Source organism: Chiloscyllium punctatum, chromosome 36 (genome assembly GCF_047496795.1).
Source record: "Chiloscyllium punctatum isolate Juve2018m chromosome 36, sChiPun1.3, whole genome shotgun sequence".
Classification (NCBI taxonomy): domain Eukaryota; kingdom Metazoa; phylum Chordata; class Chondrichthyes; order Orectolobiformes; family Hemiscylliidae; genus Chiloscyllium; species Chiloscyllium punctatum.
The window spans coordinates 20,238,961-20,254,379 of NC_092774.1; the positions used below are offsets into that span (position 1 = coordinate 20,238,961).

At 62.2% G+C, this 15,419-nt stretch overlaps 1 protein-coding gene across 1 annotated transcript in view; it reads left to right on the forward strand.

Annotated features, from left to right (window-relative positions):
• Window positions 1–281: 281 nt before the first annotated feature.
• LOC140460029 (rho guanine nucleotide exchange factor 40-like) overlaps window positions 282–15,419 on the forward strand; it is a 56,715-nt gene continuing 41,577 nt past the window's right edge. Inside the window, exons 1-2 of the mRNA XM_072554436.1 lie at window positions 282–378; window positions 10,981–11,129. Coding sequence (XP_072410537.1) covers window positions 11,011–11,129 — 119 coding nt within the window. The 5' untranslated portion in view covers window positions 282–378; window positions 10,981–11,010. The remainder of the gene's footprint in view (window positions 379–10,980; window positions 11,130–15,419) is intronic.

A 15,419-nucleotide genomic window follows, 5' to 3' on the forward strand; every position in this document is an offset into this window, starting at 1 on the left:
TCACCACCGGCTCTGGCGAATCAACTCCTCAACTTGGACGCGACTTCGGGAATTCATCGTTTCGGCCCTGGAAACTCAGGGTCTGGTTCTCATTGCAGTCTCGTTCTCGGTCTGTCTCAGTCTCGCGACACATGGCATGGTGTTAGAATTATCCCAAACCATTCCATTGGGAAAGTCAACACTGATCCCACCGCAGTGTCACCCTGTTCCAGACGTTCCCAGACAGGCGCCCCCCACACGTTTTTAGCACTGAGGGTATTTTTTTATTCTCTTTTCCAGCGACTCGAGTCGCTCCTGTACACCTGCAGATCCTCTCTGGCGTTCCTGCGCAATACCAGTGACCAACTGGAGGCCAAGCAGCTGCCTGACACTGCAAAGGTATGGGGAATCGATCACATGGAATCACCCAGGCACCAGCTCCTCCCTCACTAACACACAGCCCCTCCCTCACTGAACACACAGCCCGTCCCACTCTCCCAGCCCCTCCCTCACTAACACACGGCCCGTCCCTCTCTCCCAGCCCCTCCCTCACTAACACACAGCCCGTCCCACTCTCCCAGCCCCCTCCCTCACTAACACACAGCCCGTCCCACTCTCCCGGCCCCTCCCTCACTAACACACAGCCCGTCCCACTCTCCCAGCCCCTCCCTCACTGAACACACAGCCCGTCCCACTCTCCCAGCCCCCTCCCTCACTAACACACGGCCCGTCCCTCTCTCCCAGCCCCTCCCTCACTGACACACAGCCCGTCCCACTCTCCCAGCCCCTCCCTCACAGACACACAGCCCGTCCCACTCTCCCAGCCCCTCCCTCACAGACACACAGCCCGTCCACTCTCCCGGCCCCTCCCTCACTAACACACAGCCCGTCCCACTCACCCAGCCCCTCCCTCACTAACACACAGCCCGTCCCACTCTCCCAGCCCCTCCCTCACTAACACACAGCCCGTCCCACTCTCCCAGCCCCTCCCTCACTAACACACAGCCCGTCCCACTCTCCCAGCCCCTCCCTCACTAACACACAGCCCGTCCCACTCTCCCAGCCCCTCCCTCACTAACACACAGCCCGTCCCACTCTCCCGGGCCCCTCCCTCACTAACACACAGCCCGTCCCACTCTCCCGGCCCCTCCCTCACTAACACACAGCCCGTCCCACTCTCCCGGCCCCTCCCTCACTAACACACAGCCCGTCCTACTCTCCCAGCCCCTCCCTCACTAACACACAGCCCCTCCCTCATGAACACACAGCCCGTCCCACACTCCCAGCCCCCTCCCTCATTAACACACAGCCCGTCCCACTCTCCCAGCCCCTCCCTCACTAACACACAGCCCGTCCCACTCTCCCAGCCCCTCCCTCACTAACACACAGCCAGTCCCACTCTCCCAGCCCCTCCCTCACTAACACACAGCCCGTCCCACTCTCCCAGCCCCTCCCTCACTAACACACGGCCAGTCCCACTCTCCCAGCCCCTCCCTCACTAACACACAGCCTGTCACACTCTCCCAGCCCCTCCCTCACTAACACACAGCCCGTCCCACTCTCCCAGCCCCTCCCTTACTGACACACAGCCCGTCCCACTCTCCCAGCCCCTCCCTCACTAACACACAGCCCTGTCCCACTCTCCCAGCCCCTCCCTCACTAACACACAGCCCGTCCCACTCACCCAGCCCCTCTCTCACTAACACACAGCCCGTCCCACTCACCCAGCCCCTCCCTCACTAACACACAGCCCGTCCCACTCTCCCAGCCCCTCCCTCACTAACACACAGCCCGTCCCACTCTCCCGGCCCCTCACTCACTGAACACACAGCCCGTCCAACTCTCCCAGCCCCTCCCTCACGAACACACAGCCCGTCCCACTCTCCCAGCCCCTCCCTCACGAACACACAGACTGTCCCACTCTCCCAGCCCCTCCCTCACTAACACGTAGCCCCTCCCTCATGAACACACAGCCCGTCCCACTCTCCCAGCCCCTCCCTCACTAACACACAGCCCGTCCCACTCTCTCGGCCCCTCCCTCACTGACACACAGCCCGTCCAACACTCCCAGCCCCTCCCTCACTGACACACAGCCTTTCCCACTCTCCCAGCGCCTCCCTCACTAACACACAGCCCGTCCCACTTTCCCAGCCCCTCCCTTACTAACACGCGGCCCGTCCCTCTCTCCCGGCCCCTCCCTCACTAACACACAGCCCGTCCCACTCTCCCAGCCCCTCCCTCACTAACACACAGCCCGTCCCACATTCCCAGCCCCTCCCTCACTAACACACGGCCTGTCCCACTCTCCCAGCCCCTCCCTCACTAACACACAGCCCGTCCCACATTCCCAGCCCCTCCCTCACTAACACACGGCCCGTCCCTCTCTCCCGGCCCCTCCCTCACTAACACACAGCCCGTCCCACTCTCCCAGCCCCTCCCTCACTAACACACAGCCCGTCCCACATTCCCAGCCCCCTCCCTCACTAACACACGGCCCGTCCCACTCTCCCGGCCCCCCCTCCCTCACTAACACACAGCCCGTCACACTCTCCCGGCCCCCCTCCCTCACTAACACACGGCCCGTCCCACTCTCCCGGCCCCCCCTTCCCTCACTAACACACAGCCCGTCCCACTCTCCCAGCCCCCCCTCCCTCACTAACACACAGCCCGTCACACTCTCCCAGCCCCCCATCCCTCACTAACACACAGCCCGTCCCACTCTCCCAGCCCCTCTGTTACTAACACACAGCCCGTCCCACTCTCCCAGCCCCTCCCTCACTAACACACAGCCCGTCCCACTCTCCCAGCCCCTCCCTCACTAACACACAGCCCGTCCCACTCTCCCAGCCCCTCCCTCACTAACACACAGCCTGTCCCACACTCCCAGCCCCTCCCTCACTAACACACGGCCCGTCCCCCTCTCCTAGCCCCACCCTCACTAACACACGGCCCGTCCCACTCTCTCGGCCACTCCCTCACTAACACACGGCCCGTCCCACACTCCCGGCCCCCTCCCTCACTAACACACGGCCTGTCCCACTCTCCTAGCCCCACCCTCATTAACACACGGCCCGTCCCACTCTCCCAGCCCCTCCCTCACTAACACACGGCCCGTCCCACTCTCCCAGCCCCTCCCTCACTAACACACAGCCCGTCCCACTCTCCCAGCCCCTCCCTCACTAACACACGGCCCGTCCTACTCTCCCGGCCCCTCCCTCACTAACACACAGCCCGTCCCACTCTCCCAGCACCCCCTCCCTCACTAACACACAGCCCGTCCCACTCACCCAGCCCCTCCCTCACTAACACACAGCCCGTCCCACTCTCCCAGCCCCTCCCTCACTAACACACAGCCAGTCCCACTCTCCCAGCCCCTCCCTCACTAACACACAGCCCGTCCCACTCTCCCAGCCCCTCCCTCACTAACACACGGCCAGTCCCACTCTCCCAGCCCCTCCCTCACTAACACACAGCCCGTCCCACTCTCCCGGCCCCTCCCTCACTAACACACAGCCCGTCCCACTCTCCCAGCCCCTCCCTTACTGACACACAGCCCGTCCCACTCTCCCAGCCCCTCCCTCACTAACACACAGCCTGTCCCACTCTCCCAGCCCCTCCCTCACTAACACACAGCCCGTCCCACTCACCCAGCCCCTCTCTCACTAACACACAGCCCGTCCCACTCACCCAGCCCCTCCCTCACTAACACACAGCCCGTCCCACTCACCCAGCCCCTCCATCACTAACACACAGCCCGTCCCACTCTCCCAGCCCCTCCCTCACTAACACACAGCCCGTCCCACTCTCCCGGCCCCCTCACTCATGAACACACAGCCCGTCCCACTCTCCCAGCCCCTCCCTCACTAACACACAGCCCGTCCCTCTCTCCCAGCCCCTCCCTCACTAACACACAGCCCGTCCCACTCTCCCAGCCCCTCCCTCACTAACACACAGCCCGTCCCACTCTCCCCAGCGCCCTCCCCCTCACTAACACACAGCCCGTCCCACTCTCCCAGCCCCTCCCTCACTAACACACAGCCCGTCCCACTCTCCCAGGCCCCCTCCCTCACTGAACACACAGCCCGTCCCACTCTCCCAGGCCCCTCCCTCACTGAACACACAGCCCGTCCCACTCTCCCAGCCCCCTCACTAACACACAGCCCGTCCCACTCTCCCAGCCCCCTCCCTCACTAACACACAGCCCGTCCCACTCTCCCAGCCCCTCCTCACGAACACACAGCCTGTCCCACTCTCCCAGCCCCTCCCTCACTAACACACAGCCCGTCCCACTCTCCAGCCCCTCCCTCATGAACACACAGCCCGTCCCACTCTCCCGGCCCCTCCCTCACTACACACAGCCCCTCCACACTCCCAGCCCCTCCTCGACACACAGGCCCTTCCCACTCTCCCAGCCCCTCCTCACTACACACAGCGCCTCGTCCCACGCGTCCATTCCCAGCCCCTCCCTACTACACCGGCCCGTCCCTCTCTCCCGGCCCCTCCCTCACTAACACACAGCCCGTCCCACTCTCCCAGCCCCTCCCTCACTAACACACAGGCCCGTCCCACATCTCCCAGCCCCTCCCTCACTAACACACAGCCCGTCCCACTCTCCCAGCCCCTCCCTCACTAACACACGGCCCGTCCCTCTCTCCCGGCCCCTCCCTCACTAACACACAGCCCGTCCCACTCTCCCAGCCCCTCCCTCACTAACACACAGCCCGTCCCACTCTCCCAGCCCCTCCCTCACTAACACACAGCCCGTCCCACTCTCCCAGCCCCTCCCTCACTAACACACAGCCCGTCCCACATTCCCAGCCCCTCCCTCACTAACACACGGCCTGTCCCACTCTCCAGCCCCTCCCTCACTAACACACAGCCCGTCCCACTCTCCCAGCCCCTCCCTCACTAACACACGGCCGTCCACTCTCCCGGCCCCCCTCCCTCACTAACACACAGCCCGTCCACTCTCCCAGCCCCCCTCACTAACACACAGCCCGTCCACACTCTCCCGGCCCCCTCCCTCACTAACACGGCCCGTCCCACTCTCCCGGCCCCCCCTCCCTCACTAACACACAGCCCGTCCCCACTCCCAGCCCCCCTCCCTCACTAACACACAGCCCGTCACACTCTCCCAGCCCCCCTCCCTCACTAACACACAGCCCGTCCCACTCTCCCAGCCCCTCCTGTTACTAACACACAGCCCGTCCCACTCTCCAGCCCCTCCCTCACTAACACACAGCCCGTCCCACTCTCCCAGCCCCTCCCTCACTAACACACAGCCTGTCCCACACTCCCAGCCCCTCCCTCACTAACACACAGCCCGTCCCACTCTCCCAGCCCCTCCCTCACTAACACACACAGCCCGTCCCACACTCCAGCCCCTCCCCTCACTAACACACGGCCCGTCCCCTCTCCTAGCCCCACCCTCACTAACACACGGCCCGTCCCCACTCGGCCCCTCCCTCACTAACACACGGTCCCACTCCCGGCCCCTCCTCACTAACACACGGCCGTCCACTCTCCAGCCCCTCCCTCACTAACACACGGCCCGTCCCACTCTCCCAGCCCCTCCCTCACTAACACACAGCCCGTCCCACTCTCCAGCCCCTCCCTCACTAACACACGGCCCGTCCCACTCTCCCAGCCCCTCCCTCACTAACACACAGGCCCGTCCCACTCTCCCAGGCCCCCTCCCTCACTAACACACAGCCCGTCCCACTCTCCCAGCCCCTCCCTCACTAACACACAGCCCGTCCCACTCTCCCAGCCCCTCCCTCACTAACACACAGCCCGTCCCACTCTCCCAGCCCCTCCCCTCACTAACACACAGCCCGTCCCACTCTCCCAGCCCCTCCCTCACTAACACACAGCCCGTCCCACTCTCCCAGCCCCTCCCTCACTAACACACGGCCCGTCCCACTCTCCCAGCCCCTCCCTCACTAACACACAGCCCGTCCACTCTCCAGCCCCTCCCTTCACTACACACAGCCCGTCCCCACTCTCCCAGCCCCTCCCTCACTAACACACAGCCCGTCCCACTCTCCCAGCCCCTCCCTCACTAACACACAGCCCGTCCCACTCCCAGCCCTCCTCACTACACACAGCCCGTCCCACTCACCAGCCCCTCCTCACTAACACACGCCCGTCCCACTCACCCGCCCTCCCTCACTAACACACAGCCCGTCCCACTCACCCAGCCCCTCCCTCACTAACACACAGCCCGTCCCACTCGCCAACCCAGCCCGTCCCACTCTACCAGCACCTCCCTACACGGCCCGTTCCCGAGCTGCGCGTCCACGCCCGTCCCACTCTCCCAGCCCCTCCCTCACTAACACACAGCCCGTCCCACTCTCCCAGCCCCTCCCTCACTAACACACAGCCCGTCCCACTCTCCAGCCCCTCCCTCACTAACACACAGCCCGTCCCACACTACCACAGCCGTCCACTCTCAGCCCTCCCTCACTAACACAGCCGTCCCTCGCCCTCCCTCACTAACACAGCCCGTCCCACTCAGCCCTCACTCAACACACAGCCCGTCCACTCTCCCGGCCCCTCCCACTAACCCAGCCGTCCCTCTCCAGCCACTAACACACAGCCCGTCCCACTCTCCCAGCCCTCCTCCTAACACACAGCCCGTCCACTCTCCCAGCCCCTCCCTCACTAACACACAGCCCGTCCCACTCTCCCAGCCCCTCCCTCACTAACACACAGCCCGTCCCACTCTCCCGGCCCCTCCCTCACTAACACACAGGCCCGTCCCACTCTCCCAGCCCCTCCCTCACTAACACACGAGCCCGTCCACTCTCCCAGCCCTCCCTCACGACCACACAGCCGTCCACTCAGCCCTCCACACACGCTCCAGCCCCTCCCTCACTAACACACAGGCCCGTCCCACTCTCCCAGCCCCCTCCCTCACTAACACACAGCCCGTCCCACTCTCCCAGGCCCCCTCCCTCACTAACACACAGCCCCGTCCCACTCTCCCAGCCCCTCCCTCACTAACACACAGCCCGTCCCACTCTCCCAGCCCCTCCCTCACTAACACACAGCCCGTCCCACTCTCCCAGCCCCTCCCTCACTAACACACAGGCCCGTCCCACTCTCCCAGCCCCCTCCCTCACTAACACACAGCCCGTCCCACACTCCCAGCCCCTCCTCACTAACACACAGGCCCGTCCCACTCTCCCAGCCCCCTCCCTCACTAACACACAGCCGTCCCACCTCCAGCCCCTCCCTCACTAACACACGGCGCCACTCTCCGCCCCCCCTCACTAACACAGGCCCGTCCCACTCTCCTAGCCCCTCCCCTCACTAACACACAGGCCCGTCCCACTCTCCAGCCCCTCCCTCACTAACACACAGCCCGTCCCACTCTCCCGCCCCCTCCCTCACTAACACACAGCCCGTCCCACTCTCCCCGCCCCTCCCTCACTAACACACGGCCCGTCCCACTCTCCCAGCCCCTCCCTCACTAACACACACGGCCCGTCCCTCCCAGCCCCCCTCCTCCCAAGCCGTCCCCTCCGCCCCCTCACTAACACACGGCCCGTCCCACTCTCCCAGCCCCCTCCCCTCACTAACACACGGCCCGTCCCACTCTCCCAGCCCCCTCCCTCACTAACACACAGCCCGTCCCACTCTCCCGCCCCCTCCCTCACTAACCACGCCCGTCCCACTCTCCCGCCCCTCCCTCACTAACACACCGCCCGTCCCCACTCTCCCCGCCCCTCCCTCACTAACACACAGGCCCCGTCCCACTCTCCCGGCCCCCTCCCTCCACTAACACAGGCCCGTCCCCACTCTCCCAGCCCTCCCTCACTAACACACGCCCCGTCCCCACTCTCCCCGCCCCCTCCCAAGCGCCCCTCCGCCCCTCCTCCTAACACACCAGCCCGTCCCACTCTCCCGCCCCCCTCCTCAACACACCGCCCGTCCCACTCTCCGGCCCCCTCCCCCACACACACAGCCCGTCCCACTCCCGCCCCTCCCCACCCACGCTCCATCCCCGCCCCCCTCACAACACCGTCACTCCCAGCCCGTCCCCACCTCACCACGGCCCCCACCCCCTCACTCACACACGCCCGTCCCACTCTCCAGCCCCTCCCTCCTCACACACAGCCCGTCCCCCTCTCCCCGGCCCCCTCCCCTCACCTAACACCACCGCCCCGTCCCCACTCCTCCAGCCCCTCCCTCACTAACACACAGCCCGTCCCACTCACCCAGCCCCCTCCCTCCACAACCCACACACGCCGACCCACTCCCGCCCTCCTCACTACACCCAGCCCGTCCCACTCTCCCGCCCCCTCACTCACAACACACAGCCCGTCCCACTCTCCCAGGCCCCTCCCTCCCACTAACACACCGCCCGTCCCACTCCCGCCCCCTCCCTCCCTAACACAGCCCGTCCCACTCTCCCCGCCCCCTCCTCACCACACACAGCCCGTCCCCACTCCCGCCCCTCCCTCACAACACGCCCGTCCACTCTCCGGCCCCTCCTCACTAACACACAGCCCGTCCCCACTCTCCCGGCCCCTCCCTCACTACCACACCGCCCGTCCCACTCTCCCGGCCCCTCCCTCACTAACACACAGCCCGTCCCACACTCCCGGCCCCTCCCTCACTAACACAGCCGTCCCCCCGCTCCTCACTAACACACACACGGCCCCTCCCCACTACCGGCCCCGTCCCCTCCCTCCCTACACACCCCTCCCCCTCTCCCGGCCCCTCACTAACACACGGCCCGTCCACTCTCCCGGCCCCCCCCTCACTAACACACGCCCGTCCACTCTCCCAGCCCCCCCCTCACTAACACACGGCCCGTCCCCCTCTCCCGCCCCACCCTCACTAACACACGGCCCGTCCCACTCTCCCAGCCCCTCCCTCACTAACACACGGCCCGTCCCACTCTCCCGGCCCCCCCTCACTAACACACGGCCCGTCCACTCTCCCAGCCCCTCCCTCACTAACACACGGCCCGTCCCACTCTCCCGGCCCCTCCCTCACTAACACACGGCCCGTCCCACTCTCCCAGCCCCTCCGTCACTAACACACGGCCCGTCCCACTCTCCCAGCCCCTCCCTCACTAACACACGGCCCGTCCCACTCTCCCAGCCCCTCCCTCACTAACACACAGCCCGTCCCACTCTCCCAGCCCCTCCCTCACTAACACACAGCCCGTCCCACTCTCCCAGCCCCTCCCTCACTAACACACAGCCCGTCCCACTCTCCCAGCCCCTCCCCTCACTAACACACAGCCCGTCCCACTCTCCCAGCCCCTCCCTCACTAACACACGGCCCGTCCCACTCTCCCAGCCCCTCCCTCACTAACACACGGCCCGTCCCACCTCTCCCAGGCCCCTCCCTCACTAACACACGGCCCGTCCCACCTCCCGGCCCCTCCCTCACTAACACACGGCCCGTCCCACTCTCCCGGCCCCTCCCTCACTAACACACGGCCCGTCCCACTCTCCCGGCCCCTCCCTCACTAACACACGGCCCGTCCCACTCCGCCCTCCCTCCTACCACGCCCGTCCCTCCCAGCCCCTCCCCAGCCCCCCTCCCTCCCAGCCCTCCCAGCCCCTCCCTCCCAGCCCTCCCAGCCCCTCCCAGCCCCTCCCAGCCCCTCCCTCACAGCCCCTCCCTCACAGCCTCCCGCCCCTCCCTCACGAACACACAGCCCGTCCCACTCTCCCGGCCCCTCCCTCACTAACACACAGCCCGCCCCCACCCCCGGCCCCTCCCTCACTAACGCACAGCACGTCCCACACTCCCAGCCCCTCCCTCACTAACACACAGCCCGTCCCACTCTCCCAGCCCCTCCCTCACTAACACACAGCCCGTCCCACTCTCCCAGCCCCTCCCTCACTAACACACAGCCCGTCCCCACTCCCAGCCCCTCCCTCACTCACAGCGTCAAGCTCCCGTCCCCTCTCCTAACAGCCCGGCCCCTCCTGCCCTCACTAACACACAGCCCGTCCCACTCTCCCTGGCCCCTCCGTCACTAACACATCAGCCCGTCCCACCTCCCCGGCCCCTCCCCTCACTAACACATAGCCCGTCCCACTCTCCCGGCCCCTCCCTCACTAACACACAGCCCGTCACACTCTCCCGGCCCCTCCCCTCACTAACACACGGCCCGTCCCACACTCCCGGCCCCTCCCTCACTAACACACGCCCTTCCCTCACTGACACACAGCCCTTTCCCACTCTCCCAGACCGTCCCACTCTCCCAGCCCCTCCCTCACTAACACACAGCCCGTCCCACTTTCCCAGCCCCTCCCTTACTAACACGCGGCCCGTCCATCTCTCCCAGCCCCTCTCTCTCACTAACACACAGCCCGTCCCACTCTCCCAGCCCCTCCCTCACTAACACACAGCCCGTCCCACATTCCCAGCCCCTCCCTCACTAACACACGGCCCGTCCCACCTCCCAGCCCCTCTGTTACTAACACACAGCCCGTCCCACTCTCCCAGCCCCTCCCTCACTAACACACAGCCCGTCCCACTCTCCCAGCCCCTCCCTCACTAACACACAGCCTGTCCCACACTCCCAGCCCCTCCCTCACTAACACACAGCTCCTGTCCCACACTCCCAGCCCCTCCCTCACTAACACACGGCCCGTCCCCCTCTCCTAGCCCCACCCTCACTAACACACGGCCCGTCCCACTCTCTCTCACTAACACACAGCCCGTCCCACTCTCCCAGCCCCCCCCTCACTAACACACGGCCCGTCCCACTCTCCCAGCCCCCCCCTCACTAACACACGGCCCGTTCCCCCTCTCCTAGCCCCACCCTCACTAACCCACAGCCCGTCCCACTCTCCCAGCCCCTTCCTCACTAACACACAGTACTGCTGTGTTTGAATGAACGTTCTGTTGTCGGTGTGATGTGAGAGGGATGTTCTGGAGGTTGAATGGCGTTTGTGCCGATGGGTAACTGAACAATGTGGGGTTGTCTCTCTGGTTCCCTGTGAGCTAATTTTCCGTTGGCTGCTCCAGGAAATCCCTGACCTGATTGAAGAGGATCAGATGTTAATGAGACAGGTCCTCCAGGATGCCAGGTTGATTGGACTTCAACAGGAAGGAGCAGCCATCTTGGTGAAGTTGAAGAGAGAGAGCATCGTCATCTGCGGCTCCGAGGATTACACGTGAGTTGCACAGTGGGACCGAGGCTCAGTCTTGTGTGTTTCCCGTTCGAATTATTCGTGGCGCGCGGAAACCTCCCTTCGGCCCATCGGACGTGTCCTGACCTGACTACCCAGTTTCCCGCACCTGTCTCATCTCCTTCACTGTTATGTTTCAAGTGCTCATCCAAATAGTCAGCAAGATTTCCAGCCTCCATTCGCTCCCCATGCAGTGTGTTCCAGCTTCCCGCAATCCGCTGAGTGAACAAATACCTTTTGTTTTCATTCACTCGTTTTTTGGGATGTGGGCCTCGCTGGCTGACCCGTATTTATTGCCCGTCCCAAGTTGCTCTTGAGAAGGTGGGGGTGAGCTGCCTACTCAAACCTGCTGTGGGTAGACCCACAGTGTCCCTCAGGGAAGACTTTGGGACACTGACACTGATGGAACGGCCAATATATTTCCGAGTCGGGTCGGTGAATGGCTCAGAGGGGGTCTTGCGGGGGGGCTGGTGAGCCCCATGTATCTGTTTCCCCTTCCACCCTTCCCCCTTCCCCCTTCCCCCCCTTCCACCTTTCCACCCTTTCCACCCTTTCCACCCTTTCCACCCTTTCCACCCTTTCCACCCTTTCCACCCTTTCCCCCTTTCCCCCTTTCCCACTTCCCCCTTCCCCCTTCTAGATGTGTGGGGGGGTTTGGGAAGGTGCTGTCCCACTCGGTGAGGGTCTGCAGTGGTTCTTGCAGACGGTACACACTGCTGCGACTGAGCATCGGGGGATGGGGTGGAGGGAGGGAGTGGGGGGTTTGTGGGGGGTGGGGTGGGGGCTGCTTTTCCAAATCCCCTGTGAATCTCCTCACCCTTACCCCTAAAACTCTGCCCTCTCATGACTAACCCCTCACCCAAGAGGACCAGCTGCTCTGTAGTCGCCCTGTCTTAATAGTGTACACTTTCAGGGTATATAATGGCTTGAGTTCTTTGCAGACAGTGATCCCTTCTGACCAGGGCTCAACTCGAGGGGTTTACAAAGGTACAGCAGGTAGTGAAGAAGGCTAATAGCATGCTGGCCTTCATAACAAGAGGGATTGAGTATAGAAGCAAAGAGGTGCTTCTGCAGCTGTACAGGGCCCTGGTGAGACCACACCTGGAGTACTGTGTGCAGTTCTGGTCTCCAAATTTGAGGAAAGACATTCTGGCTCTTGAGGGAGTGCAGCGTAGGTTCACGAGGTCAATTCCTGGAATGGCAGGACTATCTTACACTGAAAGATTGAAGCAACTGGGCTTGTATACCCTTGAGTTTAGAAGGCTGAGAGGGGATCTGATTGAGACATATAAGGTTATTAAAGGATTGGACACTCTGGAGGCAGGAAACATGTTTCCGCTGATGGGTGAGTCCTCACAAAGCTGGTCCCTTTATTTTCTCAAAGCTCAAGGAGACCCTGTTGTAACCAGGCCGGGCTCCGATCAGTCTGGTCTGGTACAGAGGTGACAAGGATTTTGAGAGGCCTTTTGTTTCTATGTAAACAGATGGGACTTCAGGCCCAAGTGGTCATGTTTTGGAAGTGACCTGTATAAAGACAGGGCAGTGGTCAGCTGTTTCAGTTCAGTCTCAATTGAACTGGTTGGAAGTTCAACAGGGAGCTGTGTGGAAACTCTCCCTCTCTCTCTCTGTCTCTCTCTCTCTCTCTCTCTCCCTCTCTCTCTCTCTCTCTCTCTGTCTCTCCCTTTCTACCCTTCAACTTCAAGGAGAAAGTGAGGACTGCAGATGCTGGAGTATCAGAGCTGAAAATGTGTTGCTGGAAAAGCGCAGCAGGTCAGGCAGCATCCAAAGGGCTGATGCCCGAAACGTCAATTTCCCCTGCTCCTTGGATGCTGCCTGATTTGCTGCGCTTTTCCAGCAACACATTTTCAGCTCTACCCTTCAACTTCAACCTGTGCCCCATTGATACTGGGTTTCAAAGGCAGTTTACTTGTTGGGACTGTTGTGTGTATTCAGAACAGCATCACTGGGTCTGGCTGGATAGGTTGAGTTCTGTGGGAGTTCTTTATTCTGGTTTTTGTGTCTTGTTGTTTAATTTGGTGAATACAATTTTTGTTTGTTATAAAACCTCGTGGTCAATCTTGCTATCTTACTCTGGGTAATTTTCACTGTACACTGACCGAAACACATTGGATTAGATTCCCGACGGTGTGGAAACAGGCCCTTCGGCCCAACAAGCCCGCACCGACCCTCCGAACAGTAACCCACCCAGTCCCATTTCCCTTTGACTAATGCACCCAACACTACGGGTAAGTTAGCACGGCCAATCCACCCTAACCTGCACATCCCTGGGCACTATGGGTAATTTAGCACGGCCAATCCACCCTAACCTGCACATCCCTGGGGCACTATGGGTAATTTAGCACGGCCAATCCACCCTAACCTGCACATCCCTGGGCACTATGGGTAATTTAGCACGGCTAATCCACCCTAACCTGCACATCCCTGGGCACTATGGGTAATTTAGCATGGCTAATCCACCCTAACCTGCACATCCCTGGGCACTATGGGTAATTTAGCACAGCCAATCCACCCTAACCTGCACATCCCTGGGCACTATGGGTAATTTAGCACGGCCAATCCACCCTAACCTGCACATCCCTGGGCACTATGGGTAATTTAGCACAGCCAATCCACCCTAACCTGCACATCCCTGGGTACTATGGGCAATTTAGCACGGTCTCTCTGTCTCTCTTTCTCTCTCTCTCTGTCTCGGTCTGGACTGGTCCTGCTCGCCCTGATAAGGCCGCCGATTATTCCTGTTAACCACCCCCCCTCCCCCCGCCCACTCCCCCCTCCCCCCACCTCTCCCCCGACCTCTCAGCTGAGGAATGTCCCTATCCCATGACGTTCAGAGCCTTCCCCCCCCGGCACCAACCCCAGGCCTCGCTGCAGGCCCGCACAATTCCGGTCTCTCAAAGCCAGTGTGATTGAGGAACGCAGGGGTCAGGGGTCGCACTGCGGAGGCTGCAAACGTGGCAGCGGGAGTGTGTTTGTCTCTCTTCCCCCCGACGTCAGCCTCTGTCTCAGTGACATCTCATTTTTTAACCGCTCAGAAACCACAACGATCAGACTGTTCAGAGAGTCGTAGGGGTGTACAGCACAGAAACAGACCCTTCGGCCCAACCCCTCTGTGCTGACCCAGATGTCCCTAACCTCATCCAGTCCCGTTTGCCAGCACTTGGCCCGTGTCCCTCTAAACCCTCCCTATTCATGTTCTCAGGGTTGGAGGGTTTGAGCTACAGGGAGAGGCTGAACAGGCCGGGGCTGTTTTCCCCGGAGCGTTGGAGGCTGAGGGGTGACCTTATAGAGGTTTATAAAATTATGAGGGGCATGGATAGGGTAAATAGACAAAGTCTTTTCCCTGGGGTGGGTGGAGTCCAAAGCTAGAGGGGCAGAGGTTTAGGGTGAGAGAGGAAAGATATAAAAGAGACCCAAGGGGCAACTTTTTCACCCAGAGGGTGGTACGTGTGTGGAATGAGCTGCCAGAGGAAGTGGTGGAGGCTGGTACAATGACAGCATTGAAAAGGTGGATGGGGACAGGGATAGGAAGGGTTCAGAGGGATAGGGGCCAAGCGCTGGCAAACGGGGACTAGATTAGGTTAGGGGTATCTGGGTCAGCACGGAGGGGTTGGACCGAAGGGTCTGTTTCCATGCCGTAAATCTCTAAGACTCTTTGTGCTGTCATTGTACCAGCCTCCACCACATCCTCTGGCAGCTGGTTCCACACACGCACCACCCTCTGGGTGAAAACGTTACCCCTTGGTTAAAACACAACGTTCTCTAACTACAAGGGCTCGGCACCGTGTGGTATATGTCAGCTGCTCAGTCTGTTGGATGGGTTTTGGTGGGGGTGGGGGGGGGACAGTCGGTTCCTTGCAATGGTTCCCAGGATGCGGGAATGTCTCCCCAGACCCAAGCCACCTTCATCGATAACCTTCCCTCCATCATAAGGTCAGGAGTGGGGGATGTCTGCCACAGGGTTCAGCACCGTTTGGCATTCCTCAGACACTGAAGCAGTCCGGGTCCACGTGCAGCGAGACCCGGGTAACATGCGGGATTGCGCTGACAAGGGGCAAAGTGCCATGTGGACCGCACAAGTACCACACAATAACCCTCCCAAGCCAGACAGCATATAAACGTCACGGCCGCAGAATTCCCCCACTGTCCATTATCTGGGGGCTTCCCGTTGACCAGAAACTGAACGTGGACCCCCAGCCCCGTATAAACCCAGCAACTACAAGAGCAGGGTCAGAGGCTGGGAATCCTGCAGCGAGT